The 23,230-nt window shown below is 51.3% G+C and overlaps 1 protein-coding gene across 1 annotated transcript in view; it reads left to right on the top strand.

The window, feature by feature from the left end:
• OTOF (otoferlin) overlaps nucleotides 1–23,230 on the top strand; it is a 112,918-nt gene that overhangs the window by 29,131 nt on the left and 60,557 nt on the right. Inside the window, exons 4-5 of the mRNA XM_072857688.1 lie at nucleotides 10,452–10,551; nucleotides 15,564–15,775. Of these exons, the coding sequence (XP_072713789.1) occupies nucleotides 10,452–10,551; nucleotides 15,564–15,775 (312 nt within the window). The remainder of the gene's footprint in view (nucleotides 1–10,451; nucleotides 10,552–15,563; nucleotides 15,776–23,230) is intronic.

Here is a 23,230-nt window from a genome sequence, read left to right as displayed (position 1 = left end):
GAAAACACATTTCATGGAGATCTCTGGCAGCAACAGGACAATTCCCACCACCCAGCTTTGCCTGCCTATAACCTGGGTTTAAGTCCAATAGTCAGCAGAGAAAGACCAGAACCTCCCACAAGCATTTTCTCCCCAACTCAGATACATCTAAGGCATCTGGGATGGATTTCCCTTGAGCTGGGACAGTCCCTCCACTTGAGCACAGACTGCTCGGGGGCTAATGGTGAACTGCAGGACAGCTATGAGTAGTTGGGATGAGAGGGAGAGAGGGAAATGAGCAATCATCAGTGCATTTTAAACCCTGATGATTTTGAGCTGCATCAGGGCTTTTTGCCTTTTGGGGTTTGGTTTGGTTTTGTTTAACAGATTTTTGGTCATTGAGCAAAGTCTATTTTGGAGAAAGGGAGTCTTTGAAGATTCCTCAGCTTTATATTTAAGTTTTAAAAGCACACAGAGCGTAGGTGGGCTTCCCACAAACCCTAACAAAGGCCAGATCTGATATCCCTGGGCAACTTGGGTATCTGGAAAAGGGAAAAAAGGAAAAGAAGAGAGCACTTCTGTTATTCTTTACACAAAGACACAAATACAGCTGACCTGACACCTTTTTTTTTACATCTAGGGTAGCTTTAAAATGATCTCTGGGCAGGATCTTGAGCCCAAAGTCCTCCTTGGAGGCAGCCTGAGGCATTATTTAGAAGATGTGTAGATGTGGCACATAGGGACATAGTTTAGTGGTGGACTTGGCAGTGTTAGGTTAACGGTTGGACTCGATGATCTTAAAGGTCTTTTCCAGCCTAAACAATTCTGATTCTATGATTCTGTGATTCAGGGATAGCCACCTTGGCAGCTCTGCCTCCAGGGTGGAGCAAAGCCCTGCCAGGCAGGAGGTGGGCATGGAGAAGGCTTGTGCAGCAGAGCCACGCAAAGGGGATCAGTAAGCCTCTTCCCTGGACTTACCGTGGTCCAACCCCGGTCACAGCCCAACAGCAGTGTTGCAGACATGACTCGGTTTGTCACGTGGAGGTCGGCTGAGCGTTTCCTCTTTGCCCTGGCATGTCCCATCCCTCTCACCTTGCAGAGTTCACGCGTGCTGAGCGTGATGACTCAAAGCCTCCCCTGCTTCTTCAGACCTGGGTTGGTAAAATGACCCTTCATGGGTTACAGTCATTTCCGCATAGCTTCTAGATTCATGCAACTGAAAACCCAAGCTCTCTGTTGCTTGAAAAGTGGGTTGAAAAAAGTGATTTTTTTCTAGCCATTGTAGCATTTTCTAGCATTATAATTTCTCTGTCTCCCAGCACATGAGGATGCTGGGACATGCACCAGGGGCGAAGCTGTGGGCAGCTTGCCTCCAGGAAAGGTTTCTTTGCTGTGGGACCTTCTTACTTCACAGCAGCAACCCACAGCTGTGGCTGTCCTTTGGCTCTATGATGCCTTGCAACTAGGCAGGACTGGCTGGGAAATCAGAGATGTGCGAGGGGTCCAAAAATGGGTGATGAGAAACCAGGGAGCTGCTCTGATGAGCAGCTGGGTGGGTCTGTTTGGTCTGTGAATCTCATTGGGGTACCTGGGGGGAAAGGCAATGGCTCTATGGGAGCTCAGGCTAGAAAAGCAGAAAGTAAATGAGGTGAAAGGGAGTTGCTGTTGGATACTTGGGGGTCTGACGGTACGTTTGGAAGCTGCAGTGCTTGCATTTATGTACAAACCAGTCTTTGGGCAATACTGATAAATGCAAACGGTTTCCTCCCGCAGCTTGTGCGATGAATGCCCTGGAGCTTGGATCAAAATGAAGAGCCTTTTTCACTGTCTAGCCAAATTGCAGCTTCATCTGTAATCATCTGACTCTTTAACTTAAAGCTTCCTAAATCACTTCCCTCCTAATTACCCGCTTTGCACCGAGCCTGTGCAGTAGGCAAGTCAGAGCTTACGCATGCAAGTGTCTGTAATTATTATTGTTCTGTTAACGTTTGGATAACCTGGTGAAATGTAGGACACAACATCAGTTCCAGCTCAGCAGCCTCCAGATATTAAAAGTTGCTTCGGTGAATTAACTTTTTTTTCAGCAAACTCTTGCAAAAATTTTCATTAAATATAAATGGATTTTCTTTTCACCCTGGAAGACAAGTGCAATAGCATAATGAGTGCCAGTCAGCCCTGTCGTATTGAAATATATCCTGTCAGGTAAGTAATTTGGGATGAGATTACAGATCTGGTTGCTAAAGTGGTAATTTGGGTATACTTAGACTTTTGCACGGTGTTTGACTTGGTGTCACACAATATTTTGATTAAGAAATGAAAATTCTGTGAAAATTTGACGTGGCGGGTGCTGAAGGTGTTACACACGTGAGCAGCTCTTGGGAGTGACTGCAGGCAGGGATTTGTCACCGAGGATGCTGGCAGCTGGCAGACCCCTGCGGGGACCAGACCTTGTCGTGCAGCGGCTTGCATTTCCCTGCATGCAGGGACCAGTTATGGCTAGCAGCACGAGCAAGGACGCCGAGCATGGGGAAGCCGTGTCTAGGAAAGCTGGTGGGGAGCTGCTGCAATTGCTCGGCAGCCTGGGAATAACAGCGTTATGTGCTTCAATGCGGTCTGAAAAAATATATGTGTCTAGTTTCAGAGCCCACCGCTTCAGAAGGGTGCTGGAAAAGTGGGGTTGGCTAGAGAGGAGCAGCCAGAGTCATTAAAACCTTAGCAGATCTGCCCATCCTGAAGTCATCAGCAGCTCTAGCAGCTTGGCTTATTGGTAAAGAAAGGAAGAGGTGGCCTGATCATGGACCAAGAAGGGGGAATTTGGTGGCCATCGCTCTTGGAGCTGACAAATCCACAGGGGTTCATCACCTCAGCAGATTTTAGCTGAGTACTGCTGACCCACATGGTCATCTAAGCCCCATCGACAGTCCAAAAGAGTAGCATCTCTCACGATCACTTCTTTGAGCATTGGTCGTGCTGCCTGTTTTGCATTGCAGAAGCTCATTAATTCAGGGCAGACCGTGCACCGGGCAGGCGTTTGGGAGAACTGCTCTCCCTCCCCACCGTGCTTCCAGCTTGGAGGCTGTGCCCCCCAGCTGTCCCCGAGGTCCAGGAGCCCCCAGATCTCCTCAGCCCTCGTTACAGGTTGAGCAAGGCAGTGCTCGGTGCGTAGTCTGGGTTGTAGCCACGGTGCAGGAGTTCAGAGATGCGGCTTTGGGTTGGGGGGTGTAACCAAATCCTTTGGCGCTTGCAGGTTGCAGTGCCAGGGGTAGGAGGGCGTCCTGGCAGGGGGAAGGCATCAGGAAGATGCAATGGCTGCTCCTGCCTGCCCCCACCCCTCCACGCGATATTCCTGGTTTTCTCTCAGACATTCTGGAGTATGAGAAGCTTTGAAAGTTTGTTTAGGTGGGGAGCAGGCAAGGCTGCAGGGATGGGTTGTATAATGGTTCAGCACGATAACTTTTTTTTTTTCCTTTTTTTTTCCCTGTTTGATATCAGATTACAATCCTCATTTCAGTTCCACAGCTTTGATTTGGGTCTGTCTATCCATTCTCCATCTACCCTTGGTCCATTTTCTCCATCTATCCATTTTCCATCTATCCACGGTCCATTTTCTCCATCTGTCCGTGTGCCCTACGCAGACATCACCAGGGTCCTTTTCTGTCCCAAGCCCCCAGCTGGGTTGGCCATGGCCAGGTGGAGAAGCTCTCCTCTCCAAACCGCCCTGGGGCTGCCCAGCCCCGGGCTAACCCCTGCCCCTGCATCCCTGCGATGGGTTTGGAACGGTGCGTTGGCCTGGCCAACCCTAGCAGGCAGCATCCCAGCGTGGATGGGTGAGGGACAGTGCCCAGGTAGCACTTAATTCCCTAATTTAGATGGAGCCAACAACTCCGAGTGGTTCAGGAGCCGGAGACCAGCTCTCCCTGAGGTCTTTACTGTAAATGCAGGTTGGATCCTCCCTCGGGCAGCTGAGCCTTCATTCCAATTTCCTGGGCTCTTGCAGGCCTGGCAATGGGTTGAAAGCAGTGGCATCCTTCTGCTTTCCCCACCCTAACTTGCGAGGGGTGTCTGGAGATGGGGACCAAACCAGGACAGAGATGCCATGATTTGCCTTCTGTCACTTCCCAGGATCTGATGATGGATGGATGGAGATGCCAGCCCCCCACCAGAGGCTCTCCCTGGCTGCAGGAGCAGAACTTGCCCGGGGAGCAAACAGCATCCAAGGGCTGAGCTAGCAGGGAAGGGGGGACAGGACTTCATGGGCTGGAGGATGCTCTTAGCAAAGCCAGATGCACATCTCGGCCTCAGAGCCCTTGGTTTGGATGGAGTAGGCACTTCAGCGCTGGCAATGCCTGGCAGCGTTCACTGTCACCCCCAGCCTGAACTGCACCATGCAGACAGACGGCGTCATTGAAGGATGTGCAGCAGTCCCAGACTGCCCTGATCCGAGGCTTTGAGGAAGCTCTAAGCACCGAACCAGCCAGGCCAGGTATGAAACAAGAGATGTTCCTACAGTCTGATACAATGACGAGTGACCCAGAAAAACTCCCTCTCTTTCCATCAGCAGAAATGCCAGGGAAGGGAGCAGGGCACTTGATGAATTATGAAACACTTGGAAATGAAAGGCTGTGTAGACAAGCCTGAATATTTCATTCTGTCTTGCTTGGCTCTTGCCTGCCCGGGGAAGTGGGTTGGGAGGGGTCCGAGGAAGGAGCGTGTTATCCCAAGCCTAACGCAGATACATCTTCCCAATAATTCACACGCTTGCAGATGAGCTGGCCCGAGGTCTGCGAGCAGAGCCGGGGAGTGCAGAAGCACATAAGTCAGGCTGAAAGGGTTGCAAAGACGTGCTGAGAGGGTGGTGAAAGGGCCTGCATCTCACCGTCTTCTTAGGAGATGGGGGCATCTGCTCTTTCCCTGTTGCCACCACCCAGATATTGTGGCTGGGGAAAAGCTGCCACAGGGCTAGGACTGGCTCTGACATACCTGCTTTTATCTGCTCCCATGGTAGCAACAGCCTGCAATTCCGAGCGCTCACAGGCAGCGTGCGCTTTCGACTGTAGCTCAGCTGGGCAGAGCGTCGACGTGCTGGAGATGGACGAGATGTTGCTGCAGCCTCTGGGTTTCTCTCGAGTGACCTTGTCCCAGACAGAAGCAGCACCGCAGCAGGTCACAGAAGCAGGAGGTGTCTGGAAAGTCAGTTTGGGGGGTCAGGAGGGGCCCCCGGCTCTCTGCTGCAGCTGGGGCATGTGCTCTCCTGATGGGTCCCTCTGCCTGGGACATCCCCGCTGTCCTGTTCTCATGCGGAGATGTTGCCTGACTCAGGGGTCTCCCCCATCCCACAACCACGCTCCTGAGCAAGCACGGGAGGGCATCATGGAGATGTTTGCACCCTGTCGACTTATGGGTTTGGTTTTTTTTCCCCACTCTTTTTACTATTTGCTTTGACAGGGCCAGACCCAGATGCTCTCCGGGAGAACCACCATACGGGTGTGTGGCTGCTACCATGCCATAAAGCCCTGAGCACACAAACTGCCACAGCTCTCATACCCCTCCCGGCAAAGCCACAACAGCTACACTGGAGAAACCCCCCCAGTTGCTCCTGTTTCTAAGGTGGCATTGGTATTCAGACATGACATGTTGTGAGATGGGCTGAACCGTGGTCAGAGCTGGCAGCTGTGGGAGGCTTCATTAACTGTAAAGCACCAGGGAAATGCACGTGAATTGTTGCTGCTCTGAAGCTGAGCCATGCTCTTTCAGACCAGCTTCCCCTGTGCCCTGTCCCACCACCACCAGCAAGGGGGCCCCTCGTTCCCCCAGCATATCCTCTAGGATACCTTGAGGTATTTCCCATGGAAAGGAGTTCCCTGGAGGCACCAATTCATAGAATCATACAGTTGTTTAAGTTGGAAAAGACCTTTAAAATCAACAAGTCCAACCATTAACCTAACACTGCCAAGCCCACCACTAAACCATGTCCCTGAGCACCACATCTACACAGCTTTTAAATACCCCCAGGGATGGGGACTCCACCACTGCCCTGGGCAGCCTGTTCCAATGCTGGACAACCCTTTCAGGGAAGACATTTTTCCTAATATCCAGTCTAAACCTCCCCTGGCACAACTTGAGGCCATTTCCTCTCGTCCTATCGCTTGTTACCTGGGAGAAGAGACCGACCCCACCTCTCTACACCCTCCTCTCAGGCAGTTGTAGGGAGCGATGAGGTCTCCCCTCAGCCTCCTCTTCTCCAGGCTCAACACCCCCAGGTCCCTCAGCCGCTCCCCATCAGCCTTGTGCTCCAGACCCTTCCCCAGCTCCGTTGCCCTTCTCTGGACACGCTCCAGCCCCTCAATGTCTCTCTTGGAGTGAGGGGCCCAACACTGAACACAGCATTCGAGGTGCGGCCTCACCAGTGCCCAGTACAGGGGACGATCACTGCCCCAGTCCTGCTGGCCACACTATTTTTGATGCAAGCCAGGATGCCATTGACCTTCTTGGCCACCTGGGCACACTGCTGGCTCATATTCAGGCAGCTGTCGACCAACACCCCCAGGTCCTTTTCCACCAGGCAGCTTTCCAGCCACTCTTCCCCAAGCCTGCAGCGTTACCTGTCCGAACCCGGTGAACACACTCCTGGTGTCAGACACATGCTTGGTTTATGGTAGCTAAGCAAGCTACCGCACAACAGCTGAGCTTTGAAGACTGTCGATATACTCATAGCCCACTGCAAAGACAAGCGAAAGCCTCGCTCTTCCTCAGTCCCATAGCCATCAGACTGTGTCCCTCGGCAAGGTGCACACCTTGTCTTGAAACCATGGCTCTTCCCTCAGCATAACTCAGTAAACCAGAGTTACTGGGAGGGAGCCTGAGCCCAGGCTAAATTCTCTGGAGATCAGGATGGTTCCAGCTCACTTTGCATTTCCCATCACAGTAGTAAGGACTTTTCCAGTGGCTGAGAGGTGTTCCCACTTACAGACGCATCTGCCATCGCTGTGTCCGTGCAAGAAGCTTTCTGTTCCTTCATCAGGCCACTCTGGGGCAATACGCATCTGTGAGCCAAAGGTACCTGGGTCTACCTTAATTTAAGAGGAGCAGAGAAGCCACCACCACACCTTAGAGCTGCGTGGCATTTCCAAGGGGCTGCATTTTTATGATGTGCCATCAGCAAACAGGTTAAATAATACCAACACCTACAAACACATGTAAGAGCAAGAACTGCGCAGTGCGTTACCAGCTGAGCCTAGCAACCTTCACAGACAAATCTAACTCCTAAGCAACTGCACTAAAACAACTTGATTTTCGAGCTCAAGCCACAAGAGCATCCCTCCAAACTGGACCTGCTGAAATCAAATCCAGCCATGAGCAGAGGACAGCCCTCCGGAGCCCTGCAACAGCCTGTGCTCAAATCCCGAGAAATAAAAGTGCAGACTTCTCTCAAAGAAGCCTTTCCAAAACAAGAGAGCTGCTGCTCTTGCAAACAGCAAATAACATTATTTCACAAACCCTGAAATCCAGGCTGATACAGCAGCCTTTTCCCCTCATAAGCCCATCTCAGAGAAGCAGCAGGTCTCCATGGGAGGCGGTGATGCATTATTCATTGTGCATGAAGCAATGCGAAGCACACACGGAAAAGGTGTTCATGTTCAATGCCCTACATGGCTCCTTGTGGCTGAGTTAAAGGAGCTCAGAGTTAAAGGAGCTCGATGCTGGGATCCACCCGTGCACGACACGTGGGAGCTGAGGAGCGGAGGTGAAAGTCCTGCAGGGAAGGGCCCCATCCTGCACAGCACACCAGGGCAGGTCTGCCATGGCTCTCCTCTGCTCCTGGAGCATGAAGCACCACCAGCGAGCTACAGCAGGACCCATCAGAGGTTTGTTGGAAAGCAGGACCTCCCTGCTGCAAGTCAGACAGAGCTAGATAAGTGGAGGAGCAATAATAAGGTCATTTTTCTGTTTTCCTCAGGTAGTTTATTAATGTCTTCAGGTAGTTTATTATTATAAATAAGTGGTGTACAGTGGAATAACTACAGTTTGATTTCTTTGGTCAGAGAAATGCCCACAGCAGTACTGGCTGATCCCCACGCACGCAGTTGTGTGCACAAGGGGACACAGGGACCTGTGCAAAGAAAGGCCATTCCCCATGGGAAGGGAAAGAAAAAAGAGGGTGGGCAGGGGCAGGACCCAGGCAAATCAAGCCCCAAAGCCCGTGAAGACACCAGGGAGCTGAGCAGGGACCCTGCTCTTCCATCCAGCTGTATTTCAGAGGGTGCTTCAAAGCATGAGGGGGTGGCTTGAGAGCTGGGAAAGACAAACCCCATCCTCAGCTCTGCCACAGACTGACCTAGGGGAAATCTGCTAACCCTGCTTTTACCTTGCGTCTCCAGGCTGCCGATGCAGGCACAGCATCAGGGGCTTGGGTTACACAGGGACAGAGGCAGGAGAGGAGCCCTCAATATCCCACCGCACAGCACGGGGAATTCTTGTCTCCCTCTCTGAAATCACGTCTCGATAAATCAGCGTTGCAGTAAGCTATGCCTTAAGGTCTGCAAGGAAGTAGTTTAATCAGCAGCAGCTTTCTCGCTGGCCCAGCCAACAGCGCACTGCGGATATATTCCTGGTGTGCCATGTCATATCTTTGCTGTCATCTGGGATTGCGGCCCTGGAGATGACACGCAAGGCAGATGGTGTAAGGCAGCTCTGCATTCACTGTTCCAGGGCTTTTTCCATGTCGGGAGTCACTTGTTGATTCATAGCTGGCTCTTCTCAGGCTGGGAAGGTCCCACTGGTGCGACAGCAGAACATGAAGAACATAAAGCCACAGCTCCTTGACAAGCCATGAGCTGGCAAATAAGTAATGACTTTTATTAGAGAGCACCATATTATTCTCCGCTCTCTGTGGTATCTATTTGGACTTGTAATTGAACAAACGTGGATGCTTTTAGTGCACACGGAGCTGTGCTCCCTGGCTGCGAGAGCAGCAGGCTGCAGCGAGAGCCACTAAGGGCAATTAGATGCCTTCATCCTGCTCATCTTGGGGGAGTTTAGGTGGTGATCAGATGCTCGTGGGAGAAATGGCCATGGTGCTTGGAAGGTGTTAAATGCCCTCACCTCAGCATTCATCTCAGCCCACGGTACAGATCAGGTGGGAAAGATGTGAGCCCTCTTCGTCTGTTCCTGTGCAGAGTCAGGCAGGCTGCTCGGTGCAGCGGTGGGGTTGGGGAAACCAGCTGGTTTTCCACTGAAGGGAAGATGGGAGTGCTCTGCATCCAGCACAAGAGTGGGAACAACCTGGGAAGGAGGAAATAACATGTTAAACCATCGCTCCATGCCTGCTGTAAATGTCTCCCTTCAGCCACAAGCCCTTTTGGCTCTGGGACATGTGGTCCTGGCTCAGGTGAGGCTGTCACCAACTCCATGGGGTGTGACAAATACACAGGGACTGAACTTTGCCATGCAGCTTGCCCCACACACTACAGATCACAGCAATAATTATAGGATCAAGGATCGTAGGATCATAAAGGATCACAGGATAATTCAGACTGGAAGGCATTTCAGGAGATCTCTAGTCCAGCCTCATGCTCAAAGCTGGATCTGCTTGACCTCACACCAGGTGACTCTTGGCTTTTTCCAGTTGGGTCTTGAAAGCCCCCAGGATGTAGACAGCCTAACCTCCCTGGGTCCCTGCTGCATTGCTTGAAGATACCTAGCAGGCTGGGAGTGGGCTGGGACAAGGACACGGGTCTTCAGGCATCAGTTATAGACCTCTCTTGGCAGAAGGGAGTCAGTCTTCTCCACTGAGCAGCTTTCAGACTCACATGCAGCACCTTCAGAGTATGTCCATCCAAGTAAACTCACTGGCATGAGCCCTATTCTCCTACCTTGGGCCAACCCAGCTGGGCTGAGCTGTTCAACTCATCCCACACACAACCAGGCACATCCAAACAGCTCCAGGGACGCCCTGCCGCAGGATAATCCCTCCTGGGTGGGTGGGTTGGGGCCAGGCATGGGACCTGGGACCTCCCCGTGGCCTGTGCTGACAATGTCCTGGTGCAGATGGGTGAGGGACAGTGCCCTGGTTCTTGCCTTGTTCAATTTACTAGCGCAGGTGTAACTGCAGACGTTCAGGATGGAAAAGGCCAGTTTGGGTGCCCTTAGTTGCATTCCAGTAATACCAGACTGATGGTTCCCAAAGTTTCCTTCTCTTCTTCTCCCAACAGTGTTACCTCGAAATGGCTTCTCTCCTGGCTTCTCCTTTGCCCACCATCTCCACTGAGCTGGGGTCACTGGCTGCAGCTGCCAGAGTCCTTGGCCATGCGCCTATCCTGCATCTCATGTCTACCTCCTCCAAAGGCAAATGGGAAGCAAAACCAGCCACACAACCTCTGGCGACTTGGCCAGCAAAGCACTTTCCCATTAAAAATGAACGGTGGTGGGTGCTCACCACAGCTCGGCTGATTTTTCTCTTCTTTGCTCCATAGGCTCATTGGCACTTTTCAGATGGTCCTGCAAAAGGTGGTGGAAGAAGGGCAGGTAGAGGTGACAGACACGCTCATAGACGACAATAATTCAGCCATTCAGGTAGGTCATGAGGAGTAAGCAGCCACTGCTGCCCTTCAGTCGTTGGTCCATCTGTCCGTATTTCTGCTGACGCTGTGGGAACAAAGAAGTCTATGTTATGCACCTGAATCCCCGAATCCTCAACCTTTCCTTCACCACATTATTCTTGATCTGAAGGACTAAGGCAGCCGGGACTGTCCTGAGGGTGCACAGCAAAGGCTGGCAATTCTGCATGCTGTTTAGGGTGGGTGCAAAGCAGGAAGGGATCGGGGTTAACCTGCACGCAGACAGGGTGCAATTGCTCAGAAATAGCTTGAAAGTGTCCTGCTGCTGGAGACCCTTGGCAGCTCAGAGCACAGCGTGGTCCTCAAATCCCCGCAGAGATGCTGAGCAGCTGCTTTGACCACAGTCCCATGCTGAGCTCTGCTCCCAATGCTCTCCTCCTGCACCTGAGCAATCCCACGCTGGCTCTGCCCCGGCCATCAGTGTTATCAGCTTTAATCCATACCAGTAGTCCTGGGTGTTTGAAATGCTCGACATTTACAGTATTCGTCTCAACGCTGCTTTTATCTGACCCCTGTAGCACATGAGGAATACCGCATGCAGCAGCTTGCCTGAAGCCCCACTCTTTATACCCCTCTGGGGAAAATAAGGATAAGAAATACCACCCAGTCTGGGTCTGCACCCCTCATCCAGACCCCCGATGCCAAGGAAAAGGCTCCCGGTCTGCAGAGCAGCTGCTGTGTAACTCAGTGCATTTCCATCTGGTTAGCACATCTCATGGGAGCTGTTTCCCATGGGGACTGAGTTTTAGAACACACTTGGAAATACAGCGACTTCTGATCTTCTTGGGTATCAAAACCCTGGTGTTTTAATGAAAAAATAAAAACTCAGCTTCCCCCCCCCTCCCCTTTTCTTATTCCTTTATAAGCTGCTTCCTACACCCAGCATAAAGGAAAAGTGCAACTGCATGTAACCCTCTGTGTTAACAAGCAATTAGCAATGAAAAGACGAGTGGCTTCATTAGGAGGAGACAGGAGGTGACTTCTGTGGAGGCAGAGGGAATGAAACAAAAAAAATACAAAGGATACAGTCCTGAGGAGGGAGAAAAAATGGAGGAGCTGCAGACCCAGGGTGCAAAAATAATTTCAGGGTTGGAGAAAACAGCTCCTGCTGTTCTCTTGGTTTATCAGACTGAGAAGTTGCCTGATTAAAGTCCATGGGACCCTCCAAAGGAATAAAATCCCATATTTTTAAGACCCTTTAGTGTCACCAGGGGGAGAGGAAAAATCAATGGATGAAAATTAAATACATGCAACTTCTTGATATTAAAAGTGATGGAATATTTACAATGAACTAACCTAGGATGGAGGAGGTACCTGCATTGCCCGGTGCCTTGCAGCTTGGCCCAGAGCTTGGTGTAGCTGCACAGCAGGGCAAAGCAAATACTCTGCTACCCTTCGCCTCTTTATAAGCTGTGTGCTTCTAACTGGAGGCACCCAGAGGAGAAACGACCTTCTCCAGCCCGTGCTGGATAACCTGTGCTCATCGCCTCCCCTCTGAGGACCTCATGTCTACGTCTCCTCTGTGTCATGGCAGCTCTGCTGGACTTGTTTTAGTTGGTATCCACAGAGTGCTCTGGAAAATTTAAATACCGAGTGTTGTCTGTTGCTACAAAATCAGGGCAGCCTGGGCAAGGCAGATTTTACCGGAGTACAGGTCTCCCTTGGATAAGACAATAAATCCCCCCATCTTCTGCACACCGCAAGCCATATGCACGCACAGGCACAAATCCTGTATTTCTAGAGCTTGCTGTGAGCAGAAATGTCACGTCCCTTGATTTCCCCTGCGTTTCTGGGGCATCGTCTTAGCCCCAGGTCACCCCTGTTCAAACTGGAGCTGGGAGGTGAGGGTAGGTGTTTGCATTTGGGGCTTTCAGCAGGTTTTTGCATCCCTTATCCCACGCAGTATCCATCGCAACTTGAGGGGCACAGAGACAACTCAGCTTCATAAATTCTTTCTCCAAACTGCCCGCTCCCAGCCTTTGCTCCAGCAAGAGGCTAAATTTGGACTGAGGGAGCCTTGAGAAGAGAGAATCCAGAGGGCAACGCCTGGGACATTTTGCATAGAGAAATGTTAGTGGAAATATAAATCTGGAATAGCTCCTGATGGGCAGCAGAGTCAGCCCTCCTGGAGAGGTGACCCACTTTCTCCCGGACTCAAAAGATGCTGGGTTTTTTAGTAGGCACAGGAGTGGACCACAGCCAGTGAGGGCTGTCGCAGGAGGAGAGAGGGACTGAAAAATGATCAGACATATCGAGGAGGCAGAGGTGGGCAGGTATGGAAAGCCACTGCCCGTCATCTGAGATGGGATAACCGGCCGTCTGCACTCCCTGTCCTTTGAGATGCAAAGAAAAGGATTTTGCTTGGAAGTAACGTGTTCCTTGCATTGAGCAAACTCAAAGACAAATCATGTGCAAGGGTTGCAAAAATCACCTCCAGAATTAGGAAAGAAAGCAATCTCCATATGTCCCCTCTCGGCAAACCTCGCCTCTCTCAACCCCTTAAAACCTGTGATTTTAAAGGCATGTTTCCTCTGCAAAGGCACCCGAGCATGTTCTGGCATCACGTTATCTCCAGAAGGGCTGCTGGCAAGCACGGCACAGATGCTCAAGGTGCCGTAATGCAGCGCAGCTCCATTTCTGCAAGATAAACTCATCTGTATCCTGTACTAGATACCTGGGGTCCAAGTTTAAAGACGGGGACAAAGGACTCATTCCAGGCACCAGGGATCCCTCCTGCAGACTGTGCTGACCGAGGTCCCACCCCAGCGCAACCATCCCACCTCCAAACCCACCCTGGGGCGGCCACACTGTGGACACGTGGGTGTGAAGCAGGGCCAGCTCCGAACATCAGCCCCCAGCTCTGGATGAAGGGAGAGGCACATCTTCACTGCCGTCACTTATTGGAAAGCATACCTTCATCTTTCTGTAATCAAATGCAAAGGAAAGGTTGAAAATTGTTTTCCTTTTTCTGTGCTGACTGCAAAACATCACTGGCAGCTTCCAGCCAGCCCTAATAACGTTATTGACTTGCCTGAGCGAAGAGATTAAAAGAGCCTGGAATTGTAAAGCCAGGAGGGATATTACGATCGTGTTGTCTGGCCTCCTACAAGAGAGACTCTGGGAGGTCTCAGAATTTGTTATTATCTCGAGTGGTGAAAAAAAAAACCCCAAATAAAAATGATTTTAAAATGTCCGGTGACAGAGTAATCCCAGCCCTTCAGTGAATCATTCCGCTCCTTAATTTTCTTTGCTGTTAAATTGAGACTTTTGTTTCCAGTGTGCATTTCTCTTGGTTTTAGCTTACACCTACTAATTTCCCTTCAAACAAGTGATGATTTTATTCAGCCCAAACCAAAATCTTTCCGTTTATTACACCCATAATTTTTCACTTCTTTTAAAGGATTTTTAAACCTTTAAATAAAGTTTAAAAATGAGATTTCAAAATCAAATGTTTCACAACAGCATCGAGGTGGTTTGAAAAATGTGAAAAATTAATGTTTCAACACGGATCGTTGTCTCTCCTCTGCATTTGCTTTTTTAAACAATCCAAAACAGCTTGGTGAGGTCAGCACAGTGTGGCAAATCATTTTGATTGACTCAAATTTGTGTTTTGCCATACGAAGAATAAAATCAGTCAAAACCTTCCACAGAGCTCTGTTTCCAGCTGGGTTTGAGTCACCGCTTAGCTAAATTTGCTAAATGCACAGAATCTGTCATTTGCTAAATGCACAGAATCCTTCCAGGCCATATCTTGTATTTTCCAGCCTTTCATCGTCCCTTTGACAAGTTGCGGTTGGAGCGAGTCAGGATGCTGTACCTCCTCTTAAACATATAGATGAAAAAAGGAAGATTTTGTAATAAATTTTCTCACTCAGTCTTTGTTAGCCTTTTTGTTTTCTCCTTGTGTCTAAAATCGATGTCCTTTGCATTGAATATAACTTATAATTTGTCCGTGGAAGCTGAATGGAGGTGGAGAATCAGTTTTGCTTTTGTTTTGATCTTTGTAGCAGCTGTTTGCCTTTCAAAATGGATATGTTTTTAGTGGAGATATTTTTCTGGCTGCTTTGTCCAAAGCTGTGGTTTTAGAAGGACTTTGGACATCTGGGCAAAGGTAGTGCCAGCAGTTCTTTGCAGCAAGATGAACTTCCACATATTTGGTTGGGTTTTAAATCCAGAGAAAGATTTTGGGGGGAAAAATGTTTGGGAGCCCCAATCCTGAATTTTCTGCAGCAGCCTGGTGCAATCTTGGATGGGTAAATGGGAGATGACCACGTTGAAGAGGGAGAAGACCTTACTCTTACTTGGTTCATCCAGAAGAAGCTTTAGATCAAGCTTGGACAGACCCAGTGCCAAGGCTCTTCCTGTCCCCGAGCCCCAGCCGGGGTGGTCATGGCCAGGCTGGGAGACCCGCTCCCCAAACCAGGATCTATCCAAACCTCCCCGGGGTTGACCATCCCTTGCCAAACCCTGCCCTGCCTGGGGACGGGATGGGGCCAGGCAGGAGCAAGGCACCATGCATCCGTGGGGCTTGGCAGCCCAGCACTTAACAGCAGGGCACAAATTCTTAACAAGATGATGCACCACAGAGGAAAACCCACCAACGTGACATGGCTTCATCTGCTCATGGTGCCTTCAGCTGCTCGAAGGGTTTGTCTGCTGTTCAGGGCTTTTGGTGTCTCTCATATCTGATGTAGCTGGTCTGGGATGCATCAGCAGCTCCAAGTGAATCAGGTCCCTGAGCAGGAGGGAGGCTGCAGCACCACGCCTGAGCTGGGTTGGACCACCTCCTGAAGCCAAAGACCTGCTCTCCATCTCATGCACTAGGAAAGAAGAGACTTTTGGGTCAGTAGGGCTCAGAGATCAAGCCAGCTCATGCAACAGCTCTTCCTGCCTTTCAGATTTTGCAGGACCTTCCTTCCTCCCTGTGCTGCCCTTGGGGGCTGATTGTGTCTTCCTTGTGTGTTGCAGACCAGCATCTCCATAGAGATCAGGTACCAGGCTCTGGACGGGACAGTGGGCACGTGGAACGACAAGGAGTTCCTGGAGACCCCCAGCGTCCACTCAGAGGGGGATGGCAGGTACCCCTTAGAGACAGACAGCCTCCTCTCCGGCCACCGGCAGGGCTCAGACATCTCTCCGGGCAAATCCAACCAGCAGTCTGCAGAGAGGAGCTTCAGAAGGTAATGTGATGCTCAGCACTTGGAGATGTGTGATGGCAGCAGGGATGGGGAGGGTTTGGCTTGTCATGAAAGGGCAGCATTGCCCCAGTGCTCCTCTAAGGTGCATCACATCTCCTGGCCGTCAGAAGACCCGTTATCACAGCTCAAGGTGTGGATGGGCTCTAAGTGTCCACCCACTGGTGCCAGCAGATCCCTGGTGCTCCACCACACCTGCCCTGCACAGAGCTGATTTTTCCAGCAAGCGCTGAGGTTTGTAGCACACGGCAGATGCTGGAGAGCAAATGTAATTAAGTACAGATTCAGAGAGGATTAAGGGTCTGGCTGTTGGTCAGGCCTCATATTGGACGGGATTAGAGCCATGCGTGGGGTGTAGAGCCACATGTGCAGATGTGTGGGGTCTTGCATCTCGATGGAGCTCGTTGTGCCCCCCAGGACTGAGCTGCCTTCAGGGCAGGAGGTGCAGGAGTGCAACTGCAGCCAGGGGCAGGAGGAGGAGGTCATGTCGGCCAAAAAACCACGCCAGTGTGGATGCTTCTGGGGTGGAAGGTGACAGTGACAGTGCCTCTGACCCACATCCCTGTGCTGGGAGTCATCATGAGTGTGCACATCCCATGGCAAGGCAATTGGCACAGCAGAGGCTGGAGGAGGAAGCAGGGACGCTGTGGCACGGGCGGAGGGAATGAGCCCTGGAACCTCCTTTGCAGCATTAGCCCTCAAACAGACAAGCACTTAGCTTCTCAAAGACATTGTCAAAGCTCCCTCCACGGCGGTCTGTCGGGACCTCAGTACCTCACCAAGCTTCAATGAAATCCCATACCGAATACCTGGGCAGGTGAGCCCTGTTCGTGCTATCTGAGGGACCCTTCACCCTGTGATGGCAGGTGGGGACACCTCCAGTTTTTCTAAGGGATGCTGTTACCAGCTTTCTATTCATTTAAGGGTCCTTAGCATCACCCTTGTGTCTTTCTAAACTCATGGGACCTGACACTGGATGAAAACAAGCCCAGGGACTGTATCCTTCCGCTTCTTGACACAACGCTGCTGTAACCAGTTGCAAACCCAGCCTGGTGACTGGGATGGGTGGAGAGGGCTCAGGACTGGGGATGCTGCAGTTGGCTGTCCGTTGGGATGAAGTGCAAGCTGGGACCAGTTCTGCCATGAGCTGAGGCTGATGCACGCTCAAGGCTCAGTCCTTGCTGGAAGGAACAGCCCCTTTACCACCTCATATGCAGCCACGAGGCCAAGGCATGGATGGACACTGAGGCTCCAGTGATGCTGGGCCAGATTCAGCCCACCCCATCACGGGTGCTTTGAACCCCATGCTCATAATCCTCACCCAGCTCGTCAGGCAACAGGAGAGTTTTGCAAGTGTGAAACCACTTGTGTATAAATATATTGGGTTCATGGGCTGCTAAGCCAGATTTTCAGGCAGCTTTACATAGCTTATATAGTCGTGTTGTCCACAGTAGTGACCTTGTCTGTCAGTCTCCACTCCAGTAGCTCTTGAACCCATTGGCCTCTTTCAGTTGGAAGAGTGGAGACATCAAAGTCCTGACCTTGCTAAAAGTCTCGTGGAAAGAGATAAACTGGTGGAGGAGAGAGTCTATAAGTGGGACAGGCAGAGAGTGCAGGCAGCCCAGGCAGACCTGGGTCCTCAGGTCACCCATCGCTCTCCTGGGACCCGCACAGTCCTTGTCCGAGGGCTACAGTCCCAAAGGTGGACAGCCCTCGTGTTTCCAAATCCACATGGGAGCCCAGCCTGGAGGTGTGAATCCAAACATACCTCTAGGAATCAGCTACTTTTTTTAATAGCATTTACATCTCGGTGCTGTTGCAGCCGTACATCCCCCATGCTGGGTTTATGCAATTGTGTGTTGCAGTAGTGTTTGCTTTCCCTTGCTAAATCCAGCATTTGTCTGGGTTTAGCACTTTATTGTGACCATATAAGGGCAAAATTTCTTTTTCCCCATGGTGCAAGATTGAGGGGAGATATCTCCAGTTGCTCGCATCACTCCTAGGCAGTTAGTTAACTGTGTGAATTGGGCTGAAACCTGTGAATTTTCAAGCAAATTGGAAGTGCAGATTCGTTTCCCAGTTCAGTGGACCATGATGTTGCTGAACAGGGAAGATGCTGAAGGATTTAAAAGGGGGATGGCAGGGCAGCGTACCAGGCACAGCCCGGCTTGCAGAGTGGGTTTCGGTCTCTCTGTCAGCCCCGTATGTTGGGAAATCGGCGTCCTGCCTGCGCCACATGGACTCTGGAGACGCAGGCAGCATGATGTGAACGTGACTTTACTCTCACCGGAGATGTAATTAACGCTGCGTGACTGATGCATCACCTGCAGCAGGCGGTCGGATGGATTGAGGCTCTGGATTAGGTCTCCAGGGACTGTAAAGTAAGCCTAAGAGGACCAGCTCAGCGGGAGATTGAGGACAGCCACACTTAGCCTGATGGATCCCACCCGGGGGCAGTTTTTAAGAGGAGGTGTGTGGTTTGCTGAGCACCCCTGCCCGGGTGCACGCCGTGGCTGAAGGCTGCTGAGCTGTGCTGGCTGCGTGCAGACAGTGCTGAGCAGAAGGACTTTTTGAGGTTGGTTTGTATGTAGTTGGTGAAAAATCCTTCCTCTGTTGGAGAGCTGAAGTAAATGCAACACTTTATAAACAGGCAGCAGGGCCATGTGGAGGTTAAATACCGCTGCAGCATCTGCAAATGGTACTGTGGCACTGATCCTTGCACTGCGTTTCCCTCGCAGGTCAGCACCTCTTAGCAGGTGGGAGAGTGGTTCCGGGTGGTCACAGTTTGGTGAAAGTCCCTTGATATTTGGCTTCAGTTTCTCCTTCCGATCCGTGATGCTTTAGGAAAAAATCCCTTTGTACATCGAGTGCTGCAGGTGGCCCATCAGCCCCAGCGCTGTTGTAGCCCCTTCCTGTTGCTTCACAGCCCTGGCTCACAGGAGCAGGCTCTGCAGTCCTGCACTGTAAGCGAGCTCATAGACAAACTGTTTTAAAGGAGGAGAGGGAGGAGCATCCCTTAGCAGACACGCCAAAAAAGCAAGGCATGCTAGTCCCACTGTCCCAAGCTTAAGTTTGCGTGTGGACAATTGCACTAAAACTGGTTTCACCTGCTGCTTTTGTCCCAAGGAGCTTCCCCATGTCCCCTGGTTTGGAGTCGTGGCTCACAGCAGGTCATTTTGAGTGGAGGGGGCTGTCAGGCTTGGCTGTGTCTTGCTGCCCTGCACTCACCTCTGCCAACCCCAAGGGCCGTGGTCATTAACGTCACCACCGCTACTGTTGAAAATACCAAGGAGGGAAAGGGCTGATGTTTTCCGTGTCACCACCCTCGCAGGATGGAAGAGGACGAGATGTATTACCACAGTGAAGATGAACTTTTGGGAGAGGGGGACACCCTCAGCCAGGGATCCCTCAACACGAGGTAGGGAGCCAGTCAGCACCCACTCTTGCTGGTGGCAGTGGGGTTTGCAGTGCTGTGTTGCTCCTACCTTGTCCCTATGGATGTCCCACAGGCACTACCCCAGGATCCCAATTTCTTGGATGCAGGAGAGCTGGTGGGGAGAAGCGATGGAGCAGCTGGAAAAGCATCCTTGGAAAGGATGCTCAAGAGGGGTGCTGGGATCCAGGGTGGAGAAAGGGCCTTGAGGTGAGGCTGCAACTGGGGTACCGCCTCGCCTTTGAGGCCCCCTTCCTTCTCCAGGTCCCACCACAGCTGTCCCCAGAACCAGAGATCAGCCATGTCCAGTGCATGGGGAAGAGCTCCTTGTGATGTGCATGAAGAGCTGATTTCTGTTTGCAGTGGCTTTTCTTGCAGTGCGGTGCTGCGAATTGTTCCCCATCACGTGTCAGAAAGAGTCTGGGGAGGAGCTGCAAAAAAGAGAAGTTCAGGTAAAACCCAGGGACCAACCCAACGCCTCTGAGAGCAGCTCAGCCAAAGGAAGGAGCATTTTGGGGGGGACTCCTCAACTCATGTGGGTCCAGTGATGGCAGAGAGCACATGAGCATGGTTCTTCCTAGACACGGCTCTTCTGGGGAGCTCATTTCTCGTAGCAGCTCCCCATGCAGCTTGTCGCCGAGTGCCTCAAGCTTTGCTAGCATGAAGATATTGACTCTCCATCATGGGAGTTTATGGCCACATCTGTACTGGTAAACACCTCTGTCAAGTGTCATTAATTAGACAGTGCCAGGCCAAGCACCTGAAGTGCCCATAACATTAATAAATGATTAGGACAGTCTCTGAGAAGGTTTTGGCTACCTAGCACTGACCCAAACGATCCCCACGCAGGGTCAGGAGGTACAAGAGCCATGGGCCAGTCCCAAAGGGCAGATTAGGGATTGCCCATCCAAACCCTTTCTTTGGATGGGAAGCATTAACATGGGTGCGATGTCTGCCCGGCAGTTTGGCTTCAAAGGCAGGGAGTGTGCCCTTGAACTTTTAATTTCATAGCGTAGAGGTACATGGCTGTAGCACACGCCCAGTGAGCAGGACGCTCCAGAAGCATGTCTGTTCCTGCACGTGCCCCAGGCCGTAGATGCATCTGGGATGTCTGGGTGCCTGGAGATGGAGAGACAGTCAAAGTGCTCTGACAAGGCTGCTGGATGCCTGGGAGTCACCCAAAAGCTCAAATGTCGCTTGAGCCAAGCCCAGATGTGGGAACCATCACTCCATGCGTTGGATGGGGCATTGCTGTGCAATGCCTTCAGCTTCCCATGGGTACCACTGCTCGGTGTGGGGACTGAGATGGGCAGCCCTGCTGTGCCACACCAACCTTTGGACCTGGCCAAACCGGGGAAGAAGCCAAGTCCAGCTCAAAGTTCAAAGCCAAGTCCAGCTCCTGCCTTGCCTTTGAGGGTTGGGTCAGGTTCGGGATGAGCTGCTCATCATTTTGGCACAGGATAGCCAAAAATCAAATTTCTGCAAGGTGGCAGTGAGATGTGTTGTAGGGATAAGGGGAGAGAAGCCCCAGGTCTGACTGGGAGGGAGTTCAGCTCCCGTCCCTGGAGATGCTTAAGTACAAGCTGGATGCACATCTGAGGAAGGGTTTGTGGCAAGCTGATGCCCCTTGGGGAAGAAGTTGGACTTTAAATCTTCTTGGCAGCCCCTTTGCCTGTAATTCTGTGTGTCTTCACAGTCTGTTTCCATCCTCTGTGTCCCCTGGGGGGGGCTTTGAATTCAAATGAAGGCAGTGGAAAGATCTCCCTGGATTTCCACAGGCTTTCTGTCAGTGCCGTCTCCATCACAAAGCTGTTTACCTCCTCCCCTGGCTCATTAGGGACATTATTTTGCTATTCAGCTGATTCCCTTTCCTAAGGGGATGCAGAAGGGGGGGGAAACAAACAGACCTTGAAATGGGAAAAGCAGCAGCAACAACAAGGAATATATAAATAGCGCTGGGCTTGCCAAGCGCTTCTCAGCCGTTCACTTGCAGCCTAATAGAGGTGCCAGCGATGCTGGCGAGATGCGTGTTGGAAACCTGTGCCGGCAGTGGGGATTATATCACAGTTATTTTCAGCCAGGCTCAGTCCCTGTGCTGTCAGGAGAAGACACACACCTTGCAGGGAAATATCGTATTTGCTTTTGTAACTCCTCCATGCTCAGAGCAACGACTTCAGTTCACAAAAGACGTTTGCACAAGGTGAATTCTCTTGGTTTTTGGACAAAATCTCGGGTCAGGGAATAGCACAGGGGAGGCACAACTTCGTACGGGGTAAATAAATGGTCCAAATGGAAGCACAGGTGAGGGCTGGGCTCTGAGACACTAAAAGGCAGAAAAAACTGTAACTGCAGTCACGATTCGCTGTTTCAGTCAAGGAGGTGCCCAAATCCCTCGGCCCTGCTGGGCAGGGGTTGAGGAATGGCCCCATGAGCATTGCTGTGGGTGGATGCTGCGGCGCAGGGAGGTCAAGCGAGGTCCCTCTGCTGCCAGCACCCCTCGTCGCTCCCACCACCCCTCTAGTGCCAACACCTCTGTTTGCCTGGCCAAGCCAATGGCCAGGTCAGGGCATGGATCCACCTGGCAAAAAAGTCAAGCAGTAAATAAATAACCACTCTGGGCTTTTATTTATTTGTTTTTCAAAACTGGATCACTTCCAGTTCACAAGGGGACCACACACTGATCACCAAGCTGGCTCCAAACCTTGCAGCACCTTTGCTGTTGACCCATAGCCTGAAACTCGCTGAACTTCTGCCTGGACTAAGACTGTGCGGTTTTGCACAGAAGCTCAGACCTGCCTGCAGGCAGATGTGGAGGTCTGGCCAGGTTACTAGCCAGGGTCACCTCCCTCCGGTGGCTTAGAGGTGGGGAGGTCCTTATTGTCCAGGGGCTGCCCAAAGAGGTAACCAGCGTTCTAGGGAAGGCTGGTGGGGATGTTTGGGATGTTACGGTGCTGAGCTGTTACGCAGCAGTGAGCACGGGATGCCAGATTTGCCTTCTCTTTGCCAGTCTGTGCTTTATCTCTCTTAGCAAAGCAAGACCTGAAAGCCCTGCCCCAATGCGTGCTGCGCAGGGGCCACCCTGCCCTCAGCAGTAGGAACAAATCCTTAAGGGATGGCCATTTGCTTCCCAAAAAGTCCCAGCAGGATTCCTGGCAAGGAAGTGCAGATGCAAAGCTCTTTTTGCTATTTTTCCTCCATGACAAGGAAAAGTACCCAAGGGCCTGGAGCACCTCCCCGGCTCCCCGCTAATGATTCAGGCAGAGACAAACAGCACACCGAGAAATAAGGCTGCAGTCAACAGACCTGCAGGAAGCAGTTTGTTGGAGGCTGCTGCCTCCCTGGAAATATTCTTAAAACACAGCCATGCTTCCTCATGACTTGACCCTTGCCTGCTGACGGATCCCTTGGGAACCGGGGCTCATCCTCTGGTTTCATGCAGCGACAGCATCGTTATTGGCATTTAACCTTGCCAAGACTGTGAACCGGTTCGTGTCAGCATAGTCCAACTCCATCTCTGTTTTTTTTTCCATCCCCTGGAACAGCTTTTAATTTTTGCCATCCAAATATGCCATGTCTTTTCTAAGCTACCTTCCCAGGCTCCCTCAACGTTAATTGAAGAGCAGTGGGGCATCTTCACAGGCTGCTCATTTTCCGCCCAGCCCCCAGCTCGAGGCAGGTGGAGGATCCCCCATCCACTCTGCCTCTGCTTCTCCAGTGAATGTGGAGGATCCTAGACGGGAGGTTTACTCTCCACCTAAAGTTTAAATGACTCAAGGTTAGTGAGACACTTCCCATCTCAGAAGTGCCTGCAGACAGTCCAGGTTGGCAAATTAAGGCATTGCAAGGACTGCTTTTATTATTCCACTAACTGGAACTGTAAGCCCACGTATTTATTAAAGACGGACCATTATTCCCTTATTTCTATTATACTTGAATGTTAGGTCTGTTACCAAAATTAGCAAGACTCTTAACTAGCCGAGTCCCGCAGGGTGCTAATCAAGATCTCT

This window comes from Ciconia boyciana, chromosome 3 (genome assembly GCF_034638445.1).
Source record: "Ciconia boyciana chromosome 3, ASM3463844v1, whole genome shotgun sequence".
Classification (NCBI taxonomy): Eukaryota; Metazoa; Chordata; class Aves; order Ciconiiformes; family Ciconiidae; genus Ciconia; species Ciconia boyciana.
Note: the sequence above shows the minus strand (reverse complement) of the source record. Positions and strands in the feature narration are given on the sequence as shown.